At 49.9% G+C, this 21,578-nt stretch overlaps 7 protein-coding genes across 7 annotated transcripts; 3 read left to right on the top strand and 4 right to left on the bottom strand.

Moving 5' to 3' along the window:
• Positions 1 to 118: 118 nt before the first annotated feature.
• Positions 119 to 2,005, bottom strand: ACLA_095530 (amidase; the record flags this gene model as incomplete). Its single annotated transcript, XM_001270045.1, has 5 exons — positions 119 to 1,015; positions 1,080 to 1,274; positions 1,331 to 1,603; positions 1,667 to 1,688; positions 1,755 to 2,005. 5 exons carry the CDS (start codon positions 2,003 to 2,005, stop codon positions 119 to 121), a joined length of 1,638 nt encoding a protein of 545 aa, XP_001270046.1.
• Positions 2,006 to 2,886: 881 nt separating this feature from the next.
• ACLA_095540 (CeGAL family transcription factor) lies at positions 2,887 to 5,375 on the top strand (the record flags this gene model as incomplete). The annotated part of the gene is made up of 5 exons (XM_001270046.1): positions 2,887 to 2,967; positions 3,111 to 3,202; positions 3,310 to 4,341; positions 4,407 to 5,004; positions 5,061 to 5,375. The coding sequence occupies 5 exons, from the start codon at positions 2,887 to 2,889 to the stop codon at positions 5,373 to 5,375; spliced, it is 2,118 nt and encodes a 705-aa protein (XP_001270047.1).
• Positions 5,376 to 6,196: 821 nt separating this feature from the next.
• ACLA_095550 (putative amino acid transporter) lies at positions 6,197 to 8,113 on the bottom strand (the record flags this gene model as incomplete). The annotated part of the gene is made up of 2 exons (XM_001270047.1): positions 6,197 to 7,006; positions 7,076 to 8,113. The coding sequence occupies 2 exons, from the start codon at positions 8,111 to 8,113 to the stop codon at positions 6,197 to 6,199; spliced, it is 1,848 nt and encodes a 615-aa protein (XP_001270048.1).
• Positions 8,114 to 8,527: 414 nt separating this feature from the next.
• On the top strand, positions 8,528 to 9,670 carry ACLA_095560 (cytochrome b5 reductase family protein; the record flags this gene model as incomplete). The annotated part of the gene is made up of 1 exon (XM_001270048.1): positions 8,528 to 9,670. The coding sequence occupies one exon, from the start codon at positions 8,528 to 8,530 to the stop codon at positions 9,668 to 9,670; it is 1,143 nt and encodes a 380-aa protein (XP_001270049.1).
• A 165-nt stretch (positions 9,671 to 9,835) lies between these two features.
• Positions 9,836 to 11,187, bottom strand: ACLA_095570 (O-phospho-L-serine:2-oxoglutarate transaminase; the record flags this gene model as incomplete). The annotated part of the gene is made up of 2 exons (XM_001270049.1): positions 9,836 to 10,405; positions 10,474 to 11,187. The coding sequence occupies 2 exons, from the start codon at positions 11,185 to 11,187 to the stop codon at positions 9,836 to 9,838; spliced, it is 1,284 nt and encodes a 427-aa protein (XP_001270050.1).
• Positions 11,188 to 12,391: 1,204 nt separating this feature from the next.
• ACLA_095580 (ankyrin repeat protein) lies at positions 12,392 to 15,614 on the top strand (the record flags this gene model as incomplete). The annotated part of the gene is made up of 2 exons (XM_001270050.1): positions 12,392 to 12,837; positions 12,881 to 15,614. The coding sequence occupies 2 exons, from the start codon at positions 12,392 to 12,394 to the stop codon at positions 15,612 to 15,614; spliced, it is 3,180 nt and encodes a 1,059-aa protein (XP_001270051.1).
• Positions 15,615 to 19,057: 3,443 nt separating this feature from the next.
• ACLA_095590 (tRNA modification GTPase) lies at positions 19,058 to 20,878 on the bottom strand (the record flags this gene model as incomplete). Its single annotated transcript, XM_001270051.1, has 3 exons — positions 19,058 to 20,593; positions 20,656 to 20,821; positions 20,862 to 20,878. 3 exons carry the CDS (start codon positions 20,876 to 20,878, stop codon positions 19,058 to 19,060), a joined length of 1,719 nt encoding a protein of 572 aa, XP_001270052.1.
• Positions 20,879 to 21,578: the final 700 nt, after the last annotated feature.

Here is a 21,578-nt window from a genome sequence, read left to right on the forward strand (position 1 = left end):
TCCCCTCCCCATCTATCTCAAGGGAATGATCCTGTGTGAATATATTTGAATAAGGAGCGTCTGATAGCATTCGTACTTGATTCCCCAGCTTGAAGGTCAAAGACACCGGCCATATTGCTTAGTTGAGCGTTCTCCATAGATTCTCAATGACCGTCGCTGCCCCCAGTACTTTTTCCTCTTCTAGTTTCTTTCCAATGATTTGCAAGTTTATCGGGTGCCCATCCATCGTCTTTGGGTCGTAGAGATTCCAATTCCACTCGTCCAGGTCGTTCCTTGGTTGATACGGCTCACTGGGCAGTCCATCCTGGTCGGCTCGCACCTGATCCACAGGGAAGGTGATGGCAGGATAATCGAGCAGATTCCAGATCTTGGTGTAGCCTACCCAGCGCACATGGCGATGAGCAATAGCGGGATGCGGTAGTGTTGGAGCCAGCAGCACATCAATCGGTCTTCCTGTCGGAGATACAACGGCATTCCACTTGTCAAGATACTTCTTCTGTAGCACTGACTTTTGCTTGTTGAGCTGCCAGTAATCGTAGACTGAGATTGCCTTCCCGCGATTGATCAAAGCCTCCACATGAGGGATATATGGCTCTCCGGCAACGCCAACGTCGCGGCGAATATCTTCACAGCCATCAGCTGTATAATATTGATCCATGAGTTTGATATACTCGTTATGGTCAGATGCGTCCCAGGTAACAATCTCGTGGTTGCTGGCTTCCAGCACGGCGGATAATCTTTGGAGAGCTCTCTCAATGGGAGGATGCACTTTTACAACCCCGTCGTCTAGGATTAGACCAATAACAAGAGGCCGAGATTGGATTTCTTGAAAGCTAGTCTCATCCCACAGAAGGGGGGCACATTTAGGATCCACCGCCCATGGTTTAGCATTGGCAATCAATCGACTGACATAGCATATAGATGCTAAATCACGAGCCATAGGGCCTACTGACGAGGGGACATGTTCTTGCCCCTCTGTGGAGACAGGCACTCCGTGGTAGGGAAACCTGCTACTCTAGTATAGGGTTAATCATAGGTTGAACGCCTCAATGCAATTAATGAAAGACTGAAGAACTTACGCTGGGTTTGAACCCATACAAGCCATTGATGCTTTGTGGGATCCTAATGCTTCCACCAATGTCTGTACCAAGCCCAAAAATCGAACCATGAAGTGCTAACAGAGCAGCTTCGCCTCCCGTGGAGCCACCAGGGGTGAAGACAGGGTTACGTGGATTGACGGTTAAGCCCCAGAGAGGGTTCTCAGTTTCGGCCCACTTGTTAATTGGTCAGTCTTGCGTACTCAGAAGCAACTCCATTACAAGCTACCTACCAAGATGCTTTGTGGTAGATTCGTCTTCGCGATGATCACGGCACCCATTTTCTCTAACATCTGGACGAGAACGGCATCTTCTTGAGCTGGACAGTACGACCGTCCCACGTAACCCAGAGTTGAATCAATTCCTTTGATATTGAACTGATCCTTGAGGGTGATTGGGATGCCGTGGAGCGGGCCTTTGAGTTCGCCAGTCTCCTTGCAGAAACGATCCAGTTGCCTTGCTTTTTCCAATGCATCATCAAAGACAATTTCAGTAATGCAATTGGTCTGATAATTTGAGGCAGATATTAGGTTTCAAACTGATGCTCTAAGGTAGCGACTGTGACTCACCAGTTGATGTGCGATTGCCGCTCTGATATATTCAAGTGCCCCAAGTCAATCCTTATTATTCCTGCCAATGAGTCTTCCGGCTGCGTACCTTTTGATATAAGCCGAGACAACCTGCTCGGCAGTATATTTGCCCTGTCTCAAACATTCAAGCAGCGCAGGAACGCCATCAATGTCCGTTATCTCCTGGATGATGGGGTCGTCATGGCGGCTGCGGTGATGGACATTGTGAACCTGAGGAGGACGCTGATCCAAATCCTTGATAAAATACTGACTGAGAGCTTGGTCACGCCAGGCACGTTTTCGGGTTGCTGTTTCTGTCCATGCCTGGATCCTGACCATTGTGCTTCAAAGCCTGAGGATAGTCAGTGTGTTCAACAAACATCAGCGGGAACAGATCCAGGTACTACAGCCTTGCATACAAGGAGTAAAGCCATATTTATCTATGACAGGGGCTATAGGAAATATTGAATAATTAGATAGCTGGTCATTATCGGACTATCACACCTGTTCTGTCTGTTGATTGGAAAATGGCAGCTCATAGATAGAGAGGTAGATAGATAGAGTACCTAGGTTGGGGTTTTGGGGGTGGAGAAATGTATGTAATACTCCGTAGTTGGAGAGTTGGAGGAGCCTTGGAGCCTTGGATCACCCCACAAATTGGAGAATAATAATAACCTTTCAAGTTTCAATATATTGAGATGAGTTATATGATTGTTCATTCTGGGATTGAGATTTCAATCTTCAAGTTTGATGGCTCAGTATCTAGATAGTAGTAGCCACATATTTAGACATGAAACACCGGAACTTTAGTGAATTTTTGAACCTAGAGAGTACAGACATTGCGCTTGGATTGTCGTTGCTATATTTTAGGTTCCTCAGGAATCCACATTCAACACCGTAAAATTCAGGTATCCATATGGCTGCCACACTCTTCGACGATTTGTAAAGTCCAACTTCAGTCAACCTAAACCATTACTCTTGGGCCATGAGGTTCGGGATACGGTCTTGACAACCAAGGCTTGAGTTAAAATATTGACGAATGATCAGCCATAGGCACTCTCATTCTCATCGCTCATATACTCTCCTTTGGATGGCCGGATTGTTTGTTGCTTGCGAATAGAGATCTTCGCTTGACCACCGGCACTATTAACCGGCTACTCTGCCATCGGACTGTTACCCCTCATTGTTTGCATGCGACTGCCAAAGATAAACATGTCACTATGAATCCAACTGCTGTGGATGCTGTGAAGAAAGTGTCGGTTAAGAGAGCGTGCGATAACTGCCGCTTTCGCAAGATAAAAGCGAGTCACCATATCAACACCGCCCCAGTCCTCTTCCCACCTCTCGCTTCTATCTTCTTTTCTCTTGGACATCATTTTGACTGGCATGGGAAAGATTGCCTTTGAGAGAGGGAGATCATGCTAATCTTGTTAGTGCCATACAGTGTAGTCTAGCGCAACCATGCAGGGCATGTGTGTCGATGGGCTTTGATTGCACATTCTTTCAACCACAGAAAAAGCGGGGACCAACTGGACAGTGAGTTCTGACCAATTGCAAAGTTATGCTCGGATGTCATATATGACCTATCTATCATTATCTGGGCTAATCACTGCCATCTCCCATCCTCGCTTCGGGACAAACAGACGTGTATCACAAATTCGGCAGCAACAACACACTCAGTTGCTAAGCAAGAGTTCCCAGGATCAAATCAGCCAGAGCCCAGCTCCTGATGTCGTTCCGTATCAAGGAGCGATCTCCTCGCAGGACGAGAGGCAGCCAGGAGCTGTAACGGCGGCTCCAGAAACCGCCCACTGGCATCCTCATCATGGCAATGAGACCCAGGTGCAATTGGGGTTAGCACGCCCTCGTGCAACTGCGCCAATTGGGCCGTCCTGGAGTGCCACGAGCATTTCATCGGTAGAATCTCCGGGGAGTTCTGGGCTCAACTGGAATGAGCGAAATAATGCTGAGTATTGGCTGCCGGATAATCTCGACGCACAGGTGCCAGTGTTCGACTTTCCCGGGAGCAATATATATCTAAAAACCTCGCTTCCATCAATAATTCAACCAGAACTGGATGCCCCTGGCCTGCCGCCGCATCACGTGGACTCAACCATGACCCTACCAAACCTCAGCGTTATGCAAACAGGTGCCGATCATCCGGACACATCATGGCCATCATCGATATCGGAGGCCAACATGATTCCATGGATTGAAGTCTATTTTGAACGTTTACACCCTACGGTACCCGTGTTGAATAGGTCGTCTTTATTCACCCGGATGCTGTCTCAAGAGCACCGTCAAAATCCTCAGTTCGGTGCTATGCTATTATCATTGTGCGCGTTCTCCCTGACGCAACCTATTGAGATCGACGAGCGGGCAACCTCCTCTTCTCGAGCCGATCAGGCCCGGTCAATGATGAATGAAGCAACGAAGATGCGAAGCTGCTCTGACTTTGGAGAACATCCAACCATCGATGCTGTTCTTACGAGCTTCTTCCTTTTCGGCTGCCTATTTGGCAGCAATCAACACAACGCTGCGTGGCTTCGGCTGCGAGAAGCGTTAGATCTCGCAGCGTCTATGGGATTTAATAACCCCGAATTATACCGGGATCTACCTAGTGAGGAAAAAGGCCAACGCCTGCGGACATATCTGGTCTTATCGATCACAGAGAGGTATGCACATTCCGCCACTTCATTTACCGGAATGAGGACGCAAAATATTAACTAACGCGGAAAAGAGCCTACGCACTGCAGCATCGACATACAATTACCTTCTGGGGAAGACCCGGCTTTAGCATGCGGTCAGTTCATGAATTTTTCCACAGTGCCACACATAGCGTTGTGTCTGGTATCATAGTTCACAGCGAAAAGGATGCTGAAGGAATGCTTGGTCTTGCCCGTCTGATGGAGTTGTTCGATGTGATTGACGAGGAAGTTGTTGACTGCTGGAATCAGCGATGCAGCGTCAGTTCAGGCTATTGCGGCAAGCTTACCGAAGAAAAAGTCTTGTCTATTCATGAAACCCTCGGCAAAGTCAGCGAATCTGAGAGACATACGGGCTACGACTGGTTCGAACGCACCAAATCCACCCAAAGCGCCACGTACAGCGCTCAACCGACTATTACCATGCGGGAAAGTCAATGTGCGGATGTATTTATCACCAAGAAATGGCTACAGAACCGGTTATGGGTGCTGTGTTCTACCCACGGCCTCCTTAGCCCCATGCCACACCGCCATGAAATGTCTTTCGAGTACGCCATCACAATTGCTATGGATACATTACGGATCTGCCGGTCTTTGCGTCTGAGCTCGATGGAAGCTCATGGGATCGGAATGGTGAGTAAACTCAATTGAGGATTCCCGCACGTTCACCCATTTACCAGTGAAAACAGGCCGAAAAACTGTACAACATTGCAGTGAGTGCCATTGGCCTCGCGTCTCATGTGCAGCCACCTCTTGATGAACGCTCGACAACATCACCGGCTAACTCCCTGTCGCATCCGGGAGGCACAGAGTCTGGGGATTTTTCTGGGCGCATTTCATCGGACATGACGGCAATGTCATCTACACAATCGCTGGCAGAAGACTTTTTGGTACTGCTGAGCACCTTTCGAGGTGGCAACCATCCGTTCATGGACAGATATAAGGCTTTTCTGATCTCTTTGCATATTCCCAGAGAGCAAAACGGCGACCCGACTCATCCTTGACCTTGAGCTCTTGAGCACGAACTTCCCGTGTTCCTTCGCATTGTTCTTCAGATTGGGGAAATGTAGATACATTGGATGTTAATGCACATAGCCCGGCATGGACTAGTTGAGCTGGGGGGACCTCACACAAGCAAAATTTCAAACGATGGATCGCAGGAAATTAGCTTCATGGAGGGCCTACGCTGTCTTTTGAGTTGATTCTCAGTCATAGTGGTAGTCTGGCCTGCGCTGGCCCAGTTGAGAATTAGAAAGCCATGCAAGACAACATCCTTGCGTCTTTTTTTGTACGCCTGCTGGAAATTTTGTTGAATGGGATGATCGCAACCATGACTCAAGCTTAGATGCCTCAAGCCTGATCCGCGCTGGGCTGGGGTTCGTCGGCAAGGCAAAGGGTGACCAGAAGCTGTCCCGTGCACGGTTATTGTGCAACTTGAACGTACGATCTGGGATTGCCAGGCATTGCCTTTCTTGATGAAGTTCATTTAAGCTGAATTAAGAATTATATGATATGATCATATCGACTGACTGTAAATGCCCAAGAAATCCAACACAGAACGCCGAGGGGATTCATGCCCAAAGAATTGGGTCAGCGACAAACATGATTGTCGAGATCCTCAGGCCAACGGCCAACAATCTCCCTGCCCTGACCATGCAACAATCGATAAAAGGATTCCGTAAAATTTAAGATTAAGGGTCGTATGTCTGGACTATGTGCATAGGTATCGATCTTCTCCCGGCGACATCATGGGCCATCACACGCCTAGAGGAGTCTTGTGAAAAAAGGAAAAGCGTTGTATCTAAACCGGGGCAGGTCTTGACTGCTACCGACGGCGACTGGCTTGCCAAAACTTCCACCCTGGAAACGTGATCTTCCCATCACGCTGGTAGATGCGGAAGAAGTAGACGGGGACTCCAGCAAGAATAAACGCCACCACAACTAACGTCTGTAACGGCTCGGCAATGACCGCGCGGCTCAGGAGAAAGAGACTGACACAGCAGAAGATGATTGGCGTAGAGATCCATGTCTTGTAGGGACGCTCCAGGTACGGCTCTCGAACTCGAAGGACAATTAGACCCAGCACCGTGAGAAAGTAGAAGGTGTAGCCTGCAACGCCATAGAAGGTGACTAGGGTCTTGAATTCGCCCATGGCAATATAAATCAAGGTCAGGACGCTGTTCAAGGCCATCGCATTAATCGGCGTAAAACCAATGCAAGTACCCTCCCCGAAGATACGAGAAAAGGACTTGCTGACCCAAGACCGGCGACGCAAACGATTGCTTTCCATCCCACTAGACCGGCCAGTCCATAATTTGCCGAATATTGAGGGTAGGTAACCTTCCTTGCCAGCAGCGTACACAAGCCTGCCACTAGTGAAAACCGTTGCATTGAGTGCCCCGAAGCAGCTTGCAGAAACCACCAGGGCGAAAACAAGCGCTCCCACGGAGCCAAAGACCTTGTCGCCGAACTGGACAGCAACTGTATTACTGGCCTCAATGGTCGAATGAGGCAATACTAAAAAGTACGAGACGTTGGCTAGTATGTAAGACAGGATCACCAACGGCATCGCAGTGTGAATAACCCGGGGGAGATCCCGACTGGGATTTTTGAATTCGCCAGTCACATAGTTCGTCTGCGAGGATGTGCGGTCAGATTGAGGAAAGAGACGGATGTTTCAGAACTTATGGTGGAAGAGGCTTACATTGTCCCAGCCATCAAAAGCCCAGAGCCCGGTGTATAGCGCAACAGCCCACCCTGAGATATCGGTATTCGTGCCCTTGAACCAACCCGACTTCCACTCATCGCTTGCGCTCCCAGATGATGAAAATCCTGTAACGGCAACAACGATACCGATAACGGCGACTGCTATCAAAGCGATGAACTTGAAGAACATGAAAAGGTCTCCAATGCGCGCGGCGACTCGCGTCGATAGGCAATTCATCACGGTCACCAGGAACATGCCCCCAAACGCGATTCCTTTGTGTATCCAGGGATTGGCTGTCTCAGCACCAGCTCCGAACACTGCTCGAGCGACATACTCGCCAAAAATAATCGCAATAATGGCCGCGCTTCCGGGTTTGAGGACTAGGACGGCGCACCATGTGAACAGAAACCCGAACAACTCTCCAAATATTTTAGAGAGATAAACCTGGGCACCGCCATTGAGAGGGATAGCTCCACCGAGCTCCGCATAGCTAGCAGCCCCGGTCCATGCTAACAACCCCGCGACTGCCCATGCGATCAGGGACGCACCAGGAGACCCCGCATTGGCGTTGACCTGACTCGGAGACGAGAAAATCCCCGAACCGATGATCAATCCAACGACTAAAGATAGACCATTCAGATATGTCAATGTCTTATTTCGTTCCAATGAGCCGTCGGCAACTGCTCCCTGTCGATCGAGTACAGAGGGGGCCCCTATGGGAGCGTAGCCTCCAGCCGTCTGTGAGAGTGGGAAGAGGGCGTTGCCGAAATCGAATGCGGAGGAGATGGAGTACGAGCGGGCCGACCTCGGTCGTCCTGATTCAAGGTTCGCGTGTAAGTGAGAGTCAGATAGAGGATCCTCGTCCTCGAGAGATAGCTTGCGCGAGGAGGAAATGCCCGAGGGAGAGGGGGAACCCGAGGACGGGCCCACAGACTCGGGGGAAGACGATGCAAGAGAGGCGAGTTCTAGTGAATCCCTAGGGGCATGAAGGTCGTCTGAGCGAGAATCTGCTTGAGAGAATATTATACGAGACATTTCTAAGAAAAGACGGCCGTGAAGATATTCATGAATCAATTCTGGTTATTCAAGCAAGTCGTCAATAAGAGCAGCCGGAGGTGTCTCCATCCCAGCGCAAAACACACGGAGAGACGAACAGGTTCTGTCTGGTCAACAGCAAAATGGCGGAGATACCATCAATTCGATTTAAAAGAATGGATCACGCCACAACGAAGTGGCATTTGAATAGAGATATTCTTTATTCAGAACTGTGTTCTTGAAAGGTCAAAGAATAAAAAGCGATGATGATCCCCGACAAGGGGTCCCTCATGGATGCCTGATCCGGTTTAGCGTCAGGTCAAAGGGCATTTTTAGAATTGATATCATCTAGCAGAAGACTCGATCGTCCTTCATCGGGAGTTCGTGTGAGTCCGCCTCCTAAATCATATACCCATGAAGCCCAGGATATCACCTTACGGGGGACATCTGTTCAATCCGCCACCTACGCTCGCGGGGAAAGCAGCTGGTCGCCGTTATGTCATCTCATCTTCCTCACCCTCTTCCTCCGCATCTTCTCCGCCCAAACAGCGTCTCTGGCTTCGACTGGCCGTCGTGACCGCGACAGCGGCAGGAATTGGGGCATATATCAGATCGCAAAGGGGTCCAGAATCTGCGACCCTGAATCCAGTCACTTTCACCAAATACCGCCTAGTTGCAAGGGAACCGGTATCGTCGAATGGCAGCATCTTCACTCTGAAGCCAGCCCACCCAGAAGACAATTGCGAGGTGTACGAGGAAGCATGGAAGACTGGGGTATGGAGTGTCATGTTCAAGCAACCGCAATTGCAGATTGGAAGAGATTATACACCCCTCCCGCCATCATCACCGGACAGCGAGGAGGATGGCTCCCTCCGGTTCTTCATCCGCAAGGACCCCTTTGGTGAAGTCTCGCGGTATCTGCATGCGCTTGATTTGGGATCCTCCATTGAGGTCCGTGGGCCACGGATTGAGTGCGAGATTCCTGCGGACACTCGGCAGATTCTGTTCATTGCCGGTGGGACGGGAATCGCTCCTGCTCTGCAAGCCGGATACACCCTTCTCCACCGGAAAGACCTAGCCCAAAAACCTCACATACACATCTTGTGGGCGAATCGAAGACGCGATGACTGTCTTGGGGGTGTCAGTGATACTTTACCAACGGATGAGACACAACGGAGGTCCTGGTTTTCTGGTCTGTTCGGATCTTCCAAACCCAGCCCTCCACCCGTAGATTTGCCACGCATTCCTGCTGCAACTTCGCTCATGGTCCGGGAGCTTGAGGCCCTTAAAGCCCAATATCCGGGGCAGATTACTGTGAACTACTTTATTGACGAGGAGAATTCGTTTATTGGGGGAAAAATCATCTCAAGTTTCACTGACTCTGCCCCATCGAAGGGTTCTCCAGGAGGCAAAATAATTCTTGTGTCAGGGCCAGAAGGATTTATTAGCTACATGGCAGGACCAAAGCTCTGGGCACAAGGAATGGAACTACAGGGGCCTCTTCAAGGAGTTATCAAAGCACTTGAGTTGAAAGATTGGGCGGTATGGAAGCTTTGATAGCTACCAACTACCTATGAACCATATAATTTCTTGATTCCTGATCTGTAAATACCATATGTGTAAATCGGGGCGCTATGTTGAATAAACCTGGAACAATCGGGTAGGTTGCGTACAAACGAGACTTTTCACATTAACGAAATTTCATAGCCCTCAAAGCGGCTCCTAATTGCTGGAGGCATAATCTTCGAGGTACTTTGCCAGCTTCTCCACGTTCTCCAGTGGGACCGCGTTGTAATTGCTGGCCCGAATGCCACCCACACTGCGGTGTCCCTTCAATCCCTGGAGGAGACGTTTCTCAGCTCCGGCCAGGAATTCCTTCTCCTTCTCGGCATCGCCGTTATACACACGGAAGCAGATGTTCATGCGGCTGCGAACGCTCTTATCTGGAACCACGCGGTAGACCTGGGGGTAGTTATCCAGGATAGCATAGAGGATCTCGGCCTTGCGATCCGAGACTTCCTCCTGACCGTTAATCTTCTGAGTGCCGTATGTCTCGACGAGTTCGGTCATGACCTTGCCAGCGATCCACAGATTGAAAATGGGAAGTGTGTTGTACAGGGAGTTGTTCTTGGCGATGATCGCATAGTCAAGAACGATGGTTCCTGGGAGTCCGCTGATGTTCAATCGGTGAAGGAGAGCGGGAGCTGGTGTGGGTGTCTGAGGAGGCAGAAGTGACTTCTTGATGATGACAATGGAGATACCAGCGATACCGATGTTCTTCTGGGCACCACCCTGTTGTTCTGTCAGCTCAGGCTTCGGGAAAATATGCGTCCGTAGATAGATGAAGGAAAGCGACGTACAAAGATCACCGAGTATTTATTCACATCAACCTTTCGGCTGAGAAAGTTGGAGCTCATGTCTGCAACGACGATTCGATCATCCGACTCCAGGACCTTAGGGAAGCTGGGGAACTCGACCCCATCAACCGTCTCATTGTCACAGAAGTAGACAAAGGCCGAATCCTTGCTGGGCGCGAGAGACCAAGTCTCCTCGGCTGGGATCTTGCCAAATTTTCCATTGTTTGCGGTTCTCGCATCGAAGGCGATATTCACATGCTTTGCGCCCACCAGTCTGGTGGCCTCCTGTGCTGCCTTCAACGACCACGATCCTGTCACCAGATAATCCATCTTCAGCTCCTCCTGGACTTCCTTTTGTAATCTCTCAAAGACCAGCTCATCCTTCTGTTCGCTGGCCGAGATCTCTGCCTCTGCGCGCTGCCGTCTGCGTTCGATCCAGACTCCCACAAGGTTCTGCACAACGGAGCTGAATTGTCCGCTTCCACCACCCTGCATGAAAAGGATTTCGTAGTCATCGGGAATATCCAGGAGGGTTGCCAGGGCTGCCTTGGTATCCTCAAGGATCTTGTTCGCAGTGGGCGAACGATGCGAGATTTCTCCGAGTCCGAGTCCGCAATCGTTGTAGTTGACGAAGGCCTTTGCGCCAGCTTCGACGACAGAGGTGGGGAGGGGAGCCGGACCGGCTCCAAAGTAGGCGACTTCTTGTCTGGAAGGCATTGTTACTGTGTCTGCTTCAACAGCGATCAATTGAACAATTTGTTTGCAAAGAGAAAGAATTCAGGTCCGGATCTCGGTGAACCGTGGGGTGAGTCAAAGAGGACCCCGCCGGACATTTAAAAGACATGACTCCGGCAACGGATGGTATCTTGACTCATCGTCTTGGATTCTTAAACTTGATGCCGTGATTATTATATTCAACGATCAATCAAGCCTCTGCTTTCATTTGAAAGCAAGATCTTTTGGCGGAATTTTTGGCGGGAAATCCCAAAATCTTTCATGTCAATGTCGTCCAGTATAAGTATAGAGCTCCAGGATCAAGGAAACTCGATGTCTGCCCTCCCCATTCATTTGATAATGTGTCCAGTTGCTTCGAATTTTTGACTACTGCAGTCATCATAGCCATGGGAAGCTCACCTAGCTTATGCCGGATGAACATGCTCGGGGTGTTGGGATGTATGTGACCTTTTAAAGTCATTGATTGCGTTTGAACATCCATCCTCGGAACGTGTCCTGATCATAAGAGAGATCCAACTGAATCTAAGACATACTACTTATCTTGTCCGTGATTGTCAAAGAATGCTGTGATTGGTTTGATATTGAAGACTCGAGTGGGTTTTGTATAGCTTCAGTCTTTCCGGGTTAGGCATGAAGCTGTACCACCCCCCAGTCCTTCTTGTTATGCTATCCAAAGTATAGTTAGAGGTAACCTGCTTATTTGTAGGTTGTTATGCACCATCACATATCTAGCTACACAACAAAGAATCCCCGCTAGATACTGAGCTGGGTCTTATTCTTGACTGCTCTTATCGATCCAGATGAGATCGACTGGGAGGATTGTGGCAGTGTCAAGGAGGGGAAATTCACCTGCTTGCTTACTCTCCTTCCTTACAGCACTAGCAGGAACAAATCAAGATTGACAAGAATCAACACGAGGGTTTTCATTTCCAGCCTTGCCCATGTCGGTCAATCTACAGCCTCGCAGTTCAACACTGGAGCTTGGGAGCTCGAATCTTTTCATCGCATCCTTTCATTATTTCATCTTCTGATGCCTGTCTTCCATTACTATCGAACCTGAAAGAGAGCTCCTCCAACTTCAGCATCCCAGTCTCGTCTTCTTACCGGTCTGTTGTCAACCTCTGCATCTGCAGCCGAAGTCTCCATCAATAATATAATTGAGTCTCGCAAAACGCACACCATTTCAATGGATCCTTTCTCCTGGATTGGTGCAATCTCAGGAGTTCTTCAGATCACGCAGGTTATTTCTCAGACGGCTATAGGGCTGTCCAAGCTAAAGGGGAAATTCGATAATGCCGACCTCACCATTCAATGTCTCATCGGAGAGCTGGCGACCATCAAATCTGCGGTAACTCACTTGGAGGATTGGGCCCGATTCAACGTCCGCGATACAACAGAGTCCGAGGAGTATATTGAGGGATTAAATGTTGCACTCGATGGCTGCCGGGCGGTCATGGAGCATCTTGGGGATGAGGTGACGTCCCTCACTCAGACCGTCACAGGACAAGCCACTGTGATCGGCTTCCGAGCTCGTGTCAAGGTCATATGGAATGAAGACGTGATGCGAGGTCACCAGGAACGACTTCATGCGCAGGTTGTAGCGTTGCAGTTGCTCCTACAGGCGTGCCAATGGTGAAATACCCTGGGAGCATTCTTTCATGAGGATTTGCTAAAGCCGCTACAGTCGATCGTCATCTGAACAAGTTGAGCTGTTACGGAGAGCGGAAAACCGCCAGATTATTCAAAAAGTCGCATATGATACAGCCACTCTTCGAGGTTCCAGCTATGCAGGTTCCCGTGTACTCAGTTCAAATTGGAGCTTTTATCAGCCCTCTATCAGCCAAGCTGCCGCTGATGTGGACAGAACATTTGCAGAATCTCCCTCATTCCATCGACCACTCCCGCACCTCCGCTCGAAATCCGAAAGTTGGTCATCTGCAAGCCAGAAAGGCGACTATGAAAGGGATACAGATGAAGGATACGCAAGTGGAGCCACAGCCAGTCCCAGCTTGTCTCAGACGAATAGCGTTTCACTGCCGATTCGTTCTTACAACTCTATGATTCTGGGGAATGGACATAGCAAAAGCATGACATATGGGAGCGCACCTGGCCGCCAATTGAGTCAAACGCAAGTTCAAAGATCCCATTCGAGTACGAATCCACCTTTAAGCCCCCAATCCCCGCTGGGATCCAAGCGTGGAAGTGTCGTTCGATCAATGCTTCGGAGATTTAGCCGAAGCAATCTGACATCATCGGCTCTATCATCTCCAGCTAGAAGCTTGACGGCATCGAAGACGACACGTGCAATGAGTAAGAAGGACCTTGAGCCGAGCATTGACCTCGCATCCCCAGAAGGAGCAGCAGCTCCCATGATTGTGAAGTTAGCCCAGTCAGGAAGTCGACCAGACGTTGAGATGCTCATAGAAAGTGGCCATGGAGTTGATAGTCGGCATTTTAGCACCCGTAGAACCGCATTATTAGTGGCAGCGCATTGCGGGCATGAGTCGGTGGTTGATTTGTTGATCCAAAAGAGAGCAAGACTCGATGTCGTGGATGCTGGGGGCTCGACGGCCCTCCACTTAGCTGCATCTCGCGGTCATTGCAATGTTCTTCGACTACTCCTTGAGCATTCAATGACCGAAGTATGCGATGCCCATGGCAGAACAGCCCTCTGGGTAGCGGCTCATCGAGGGCAGCTTGAAGCCTTGCGCTTGTTGATCGCCAACCACGCCAGGGTGAACGTTCGAGCAGACAACCATATGACAGCCCTTCATACGGCCGCAAAGCGGGGTGATGAAGCAATCATAGAGCTTTTAATCGCATGTGGTGCAGATATAGAAGCGAAAGACGGAGCCATGATGACGGCCTTGCATTATGCGTGCGAAGAGGGTCACCTCGGCGCGATCCGACTCCTTCTGGACGGTAAAGCTACTATCGACGCGCTGGGGAGTGATCGAAGGACACCGCTCATCTGCGCCGCAGCAATGGGAAGATTTGCGGCAACACAAGAGCTTCTGAAGCGCAAAGCATCAGTTCGCTCTGGTGACGATGCTTCTATGACTGCTTTGCACTGGGCTGCGTTCAATGGACACACCGAAGTTGTGGAGCTCTTGAGCAGGAAGAAAGGTGCGCTAGCCGAGTGCAATAAACTAGGGCGTACAGCGCTGCACCTTGCGGCTATGAATTCCCGTTTTGCTGTGGTAGAGTCACTCTTGCGCATGTCCATACCAGTGGAGACGCGATGCTTGGATGGCCTTACCCCTTTACATTACGCTTGCTTAGCGAACAATCTCGAGATCGTCCGATTGCTACTGATCAGCGATGCGGATGTCGAGGCTCAGACAGATACGGACCAACGAAGGCCCGTTCATATCGCGGCTGCTCACGGGTCCATGGGTTTGCTCAACCTTCTGATTGACAAAGGAGCCTCCCTGGAAGCTAGAGACTCTATGGGCGACCGGGCTCTCGGGGTAGCCTGTCGGTATGGCCATGCTGCAGCAGTCCAAAATCTCCTTGGTCGAGGTTGTCCCTTATACTTGAAGTTCGGCGATAAATCGCAGGAAGATTCTCCGCTGTGCCTAGCAGCAATGGGAGGACATCTCCCAGTAGTATCGCTACTGCTTCAACATGGCGCCTCTGTTGTGAAGAAAGACGGGTTTGGATGGCAACCCCATCATTATGCCGCGTATAATGCACATCCTGATATTCTTGCCCTGCTACTTTCGCACGGACCCGTGTCGGCCAGCGACGGGACGGAGTTTGGCCAGGACGCCTCTCGAATCGGCTTCGCACCTCATGCAGGTATCTCCGAGGAGCAGAAGGAACAGATCCGGGGCTTGTTGCACCGGGATGGCACGCAACTCGAAGGACAGACTCAAAATATGACCTTCCAGGGGACCCAACCTATAGTAGGGACATGTAATGATACCCCAGGCGTCCCTTCAATACATGTACAAGCTCAACCAACACACTCTAGCACAGCGATCTCGGCTGTAGCTCCGCAAGAGTTGCCTGTTACACTCGAGCAAGGGCTCCCTGCGAGTCGGTCCGCTACTCCAGAGCATATGCGCCGGGGGGGAGCTCTCGACTCGGGAAGGATTGGGAATCCGGGAGACTCATCCCAGATGATAAGTTTTGAGCCGGTTGGCGCTCAATCTGACGGTGGTTTTCCGCCATCTTTCTACTCTATGCCGTATTGGAGAGGCACCCCGGTCTCCGCTGTTCATAAAAGGGAGGCCGAAGTCGAAGTGCTTGCACCGGAACCGACTGGCGGACCGACTTCAAGGTCTCCCAATCCACGGTTCACGTCTTTTGTAACCACATTTGACGCAGTGAACAGCGCTGGAGACCTCGCGAGTGACACGGATTCAGAGTCCTCGTCTTCCGTATACACTGCCCCTGAAAGTTAAAGCACTGATGAATGATGACTCGTATATATCACTTTCAACGAGGCCTTTTGGGACATGAATTGTTCTTGATGTCGTTGTCAGGTGACCCCCTAAGATATCGAGGTAGCACCAATAATATATAATATATTAGAGTAAACGGTCTAGTGCTGTGCTAAAGTTTTAGAGCATCTGACCCATCCCCTGCTTGCCAAGCAGATCAATCTTTAGGTATTATTAGCCATTAACTAGTCTACTCTCCAAGTCTCCGTTGATTAAGTTGTGGAGTACATAACTTCAATGTTGTCTTCTCTCCTTCATAAATGCCCCAAGCACTCCAAAGAACAGCTTCCTGGAGAAGATGCTTCAATTAGGTCACTATGTTGTTGGTGATCCAGAGACTTCATATCTACCTGCCCCTCAATATTCCTGCAGCACCTGTCAGAGTCAGTTTGACTTACTGAGCCAAGCGCAAGACCATTATCGATGGGACCATTGCTGGTGTGCGCGGTGCGATCGTGTATTTGTCTCTGAAGCATCCAAGCGTGATCACCTGAGGAATTCACATCGACATAATATCTGCCATCTCTGTGAATTCGAGGTTGACTTTCCCTCGCGGCATGACCTTGAGGAACATCTGGATGATCAGCATTGCTTGTGCGAGCCATGCGAGCAATATTTCGCATCGGCATACGAGCTAGGCCAGCATGACGTGCAGTGCCATAACTGGTGCAACAAGTGCGATCGATACTTCTCTAGCCAGAACAGCCGCCGTATGGTTGGTTTCCGTACCCCTTGGATAGCAGCTGTTCTCCTCTAGTCTAACGGCAACAGCATCAACGCTCCCACGACCCTCGCGACGAGGAATGCTTCGGTTGCTATCGAGCGTTCGGGTCATTCTCGGCTATGCTCATTCATCTGGAGGCAGGGAACTGCATGAGAGGCGTGGATCTCAATAAGATCAATGACCTGGCGTTTGAATGCTACCAAGCTCGCAAGTACACCCAGAACCGAGAACAATATTCTCCATTCTTTTGTCCCGGATGCAGGCGTACGTTCCGGTTCTTGTCGGCACTCTACCAGCATGTGGAGACGAGTCCAGATTGCGATCATCTACTACAGATGCCTCAATCTCTGGCAAAACTACGGCGGTTCATCTCGCAGCGGGTGTAACTTGTCGCGCTGGAACAGTCGCTTTGGCCGATGACATCAGTTTCGGAGGTCATCGAGTTTGTGTATTTCTAAATCTTCGTTAACAAGTTGGAGCTCAGGGCCTTACTCGGTTGTCTTCGGTCTTCAAAGACAGTTGCGTCGTATGGATCAGTTGGAATATCCCATTTGAGAGTGTTCAAGAGTGATGGGATTGTCGGTAGAATACTCGTACAATTACAAGATTTTGATATAGTAATTCAACTCCATATCAGCGAATGAGCTGTTCACAGCTGGATTTTTTCTTCGAGATAAAGTTTTTTTTTCTCTTATTATTATTATTATTAATACTGTGGGCGTTCAGCTACACATACCCACGAGAAGCAGCAATATTAATGAAATGTCGGGATATGAGAGGATATATATACATTGAACCGCCAGAGGAGGAGGAGGATGATCACCTCCAAGTTCTCCATCTTCTATAGTAGAGAGTGATCATCATCAATTCTCCATGACCGTATCGTGCTGAAGACCAGAACAGGGACTGATATCATTGAGTATACAGAGCAGCTGAGGGTTGGTCACTATGACTCAAAGCCATAAGCCACAGTCTGCCTCGCAGTCATAGACTCTTCACACGACAGCTGAAACCATTCCCGAAAGCCATCTTGCACCAAGCGTGGATCCAAATGATGAAACCCAGCCTCAAGAGAATTAACCTACCACAGATCGTAACTCAATTCCGGTGGACTCAGTTGAGGTAGTCGTGATGTCTGGAAAACAACGCTTATGTATAGGCCGCTCGCCTAAATAACGGCTACCAGTAGGATCCGTCGATGCCTGTAGAATCCTGTGTTAAACCCCGTTCAGTGCTTCAGGAATAGTCAGATGATAGTCTTTTTTCACAAGTGAGTCAAACGGTCAGGTATTCTAAGCCCTAAACCTGCTTCACTACAGAATAGAGTAGAGTATACACAACGAAACGCTAGGGATTGATTTCCCCAGAGGGTATTAGGTACAGATGTACATACATTGCGATATCAACATCGGCGAAGACGACATGTTACAAGCCATACGGCCCCTTACGAGAGAATCGACAGTTGAAGAAGAGATACTACTTTATGCTACGCTCATCCTGAAAAGAGGGCTTCGCGATGCAGACAGTACGGAGGTGACGAACCTAGGACGTTCTATTTCGTCCGATGGGAGGCATCTTGCCGAAGAAACCAGACGGAAACAAAATGAAGCCGAACATATGTTTCTAAGCAGCTTTGTAAAATAGAAGATTAAGAATAGAACTAGGAAGGGGAAATAGATGAAGATTAGAAATCGGGTTCCATCTACGGGATAGTCGTATTATTATTACACTTAGGCCAGCCAAACCATACTTGGCTGATCTTATCTTGAGTCCAAAAGAGTCATGCAAAGAATCGTCATGAAATATCCATGAAAAGACGACAATCCAAGAGAAGAGGATTTCTGTAATTAAAAAAAAAGAAAGGACACGTAAAAATAGAATCCAGGCATCGGCAGGAGAAAGTTAGTCATCTCTTCACGATTGCTCATTTCTGCCCCGTGGGTGCCTGGACTCCTAGTGTCATGAGGCAGACATATATTCGACTTGGGAGGGTATATATAGGCTAGCTTCACTATACTGTAGTTTGTTTGGCATAGAATACGATCAATCCATTGAATCCAGTTGATAGAATCGCATCGTTTGTGTGCCTCGAGCAATTCGAGTCAGTCCACTCATCCATACCATACCAGCCTTCCGCCCATTTGACCGGCACATATCAGACCAAGACCACTATCCGTCGCGAGAACACACACGCGAGACAGGATAGAATATTGAACCCTTGAAAACGATCTCCTCCCTTCCTTGACGAAGCTCCCGTCAATGGGAAGAGGCGGATACAACGCTCCCACCCAGTCCACCGAGCCCTCCCAACCAGTAACCCGCTTCGCCTGCGCAGGCGATCTGCTCGACCAGCCATCTATGCAAGGCCGCGGCGGATACAACGACGTACACAGCGACGAAGATTAAACGCTGTCTGGAAAACAGACCTTCGGATAGCACTGAATCGACTGTGCTGAGCTGTATCCTCGCCTGACCATGATGAGCTGTTGCAGAGGGGAATGTCTGGGGTACGGGCTGTGGACTGGGGAATTCGCATACCCAAGGGAAATCATGCAGCGAACCAGTAGTCAAGAAATGCAAGATCGAGAATCACATCTGGCACATCATTTCCCAACACAGAACCTAGAAGGAGATTCAAAGTCAGCTACAAGAACACAATTTCGCAAACGCACAAGGATGCCTACTTTTCGAACACAACGCCCAAGACGTCCTCCACGTCTCCACTCTCGCCTTGGCCGGTGATCTTTGCGAGCGCATCTGCGGCGAAGCGCAGGTGCTCGGCCGCCATCACGATATCCACTTCCTCTTCGATAGTTTTATCTTGAGCATAGCCGAGGATTTGGGGCGTTTGGGATTGTCGGGTTTGGTTCAGGAAATCATCCAGGTGTTGCAGGCATCTTTGTAAATTAGAGCTTTGGCGATGGGTCACTCCTAATGAATCCTCCCAGTAAGAAATATCATATTGTCCATTTTCATCCCCTTCAAGTCCCGTTGGGGACGCAATCTCTTCAAATGTTGAGATAAGGCCTCGCATAAATCCCTGCAGGTTCCCTGGATCCGCTTGCGCCAACGAAACTCCTTGTGTAGCTTCCTGACAGGAGATGCTGAATATCCGCTTCTCCGGCACAGCTGGGAAGAGCGTCCGTATCCTTTCTCTCAAATCGTGGAGTGGTTGGCCCAATCGGTCCGCTACTGGCAGACGATCGCATTTGTTGATTGCCACCACGATACACTTCCCAGCTTGCACACAGTCGCTGACAGCATCGACGACTTCCTGCTCGACAGACAAGCGGTAAGGCGAACCATTGGCGCCTTCTTCTAGGGACAGAACAACGACAATCACGTCCGACTCCAAAGCCCTGGCTCGGGCACGCCGAATGCCTTCCTTCTCGACTGCTCCAATAACCACCGTTCTTTGGCTGCTATTCTCCGAGCGTATGCCAGCCATGTCACCGAGCTTGCAGTACCACCCACCAACGTCCACTCCGACATCTACGATGTCTCGCGTAGTTCCCTCCTCAGTACTGACAATGGCGGCTTCTTTGCCCACAACCCGGTTCAAAAGCGAGCTCTTGCCTGCATTGGGAGCACCCAGCAAGGCAATCTTGATGCCATTACGCAGAAGTTCACCCTTCGACGCATTCTCCACATGCAGTTTGAGCTGCGCCTGCAGCGCCCGGACCTGCACGGCAACAGAGCTGATCAACTCCACCGGAGACTCGTCAAAATGCTGGTCCTCGGAGAAATCAATCAACGCCTCCAGCTCCCCGCGCGCATAGAGTAGCTGCTGACGCCACAGTTCATAGCGCTTGGAAAGCGCATCGCTCGCGCCCCGCACAGCAAGACGTCGCTGCTGCTCTGTGTCAGCAGTCAAGGTATCCCCCAACGCCTCGATCTGCGGCAGCCCCAGCCGGTTATTCATAAACGCTCGCCGAGTAAATTCACCGGGTTCCGCATAGCGCACGAGACTCTCATCCGGTCGGCTCGTGCGGGCGATAGCCGCTAAGACAGATCTGACGATAGCCGGTCCGCCGTGCAGGTGAAATTCGAGCACGTCCTCGCCTGTGACGGTCTTGGGTCCAGGAAAATACAGCACAAGGGCTCCTGTATCGAGAACCGTGTTGGCTGAGGGCTTTTGTGTCGGATCGTAGACGGTGCGCACAGCCGCAATGCGAGGACGAGGGAGACGCGCATTGGGACAAAGGGCGTGATAGACCTACTGGACAGTCAGCATATGAATGCCACCGAGCATCGACGGAAAGATTATTTTGAGCCTACCTGCACACATGCGGGTCCTGACAATCGCACAACTGCTATAGCGGCCCGACCGGGAGCAGTTGATAATGCATATATCGTGGAGTCAGTCTCCAAAGAGAATCGAAAGCGTGGTGAAGTAGAGAAGCTTTGGCGTGCATTGGATAAACTCCGCGGCAGCAGCTGAGAGCTGGTCAAGACAGAAGCTCTAGCGCTCAAAGTCAGCGCACCGATCTGTCTGCTCCATGACGGGCAAAAGGGGATAGCCCGTCGCAGACTTCGAAAGGCAGATGCTTGCATGCGCACGCGGAGAGCTTGCAAAATATGAATTAGGTGAGCTGAGAGCTGATGGAGTCGAAGATATTCGGTGCTGGTTATCAATCACTTCCCGATAACAAGGCACGTGATCATACATTTAAAAGCACGAGTACAACCAGTTGATAGCAACTATATACCAAGCAGAGAAGCTATCTCCATGGACTACAAGCTGAAATCCAGATATGTTGCGCGCGTAGCCATTTGACCTATCTAACTACATACCAAGCCATCGAATCTTGCACGAAGGGACCGTGGTCTATGAACATCATCGGAACAGGCTACATGTAGAACAATCAGAGGAAACCTCCAGAAGACCAACAGATGCATGGGGAATATCCACTTTATTTCAACGACACAGCACTTGCATGAATTCGCCACGCCTGCGCGCCGAATGACGCCGAGCCATACGCCAGACAACCCATGCTCCATGATCCACCGCAAAAGAAATGCAACAAGGGTCCAGAAATCGTGCTGGGGAAGAAACAGGAAGAACTGGCCGTTGGAGACTCGTTGTGCGCAGCCAGAAAACAATATGACGAGATTATGTACAAATAAAAAAAGGTAAGGAGAAGATTCTGAGAGAGATATGCAGAGAAGATAGGAACGATTAAAGGAACCCGAGATTGGGG

This window comes from Aspergillus clavatus, genomic scaffold, assembly GCF_000002715.2.
Source record: "Aspergillus clavatus NRRL 1 1099423829804 genomic scaffold, whole genome shotgun sequence".
Classification (NCBI taxonomy): Eukaryota; Fungi; Ascomycota; class Eurotiomycetes; order Eurotiales; family Aspergillaceae; genus Aspergillus; species Aspergillus clavatus.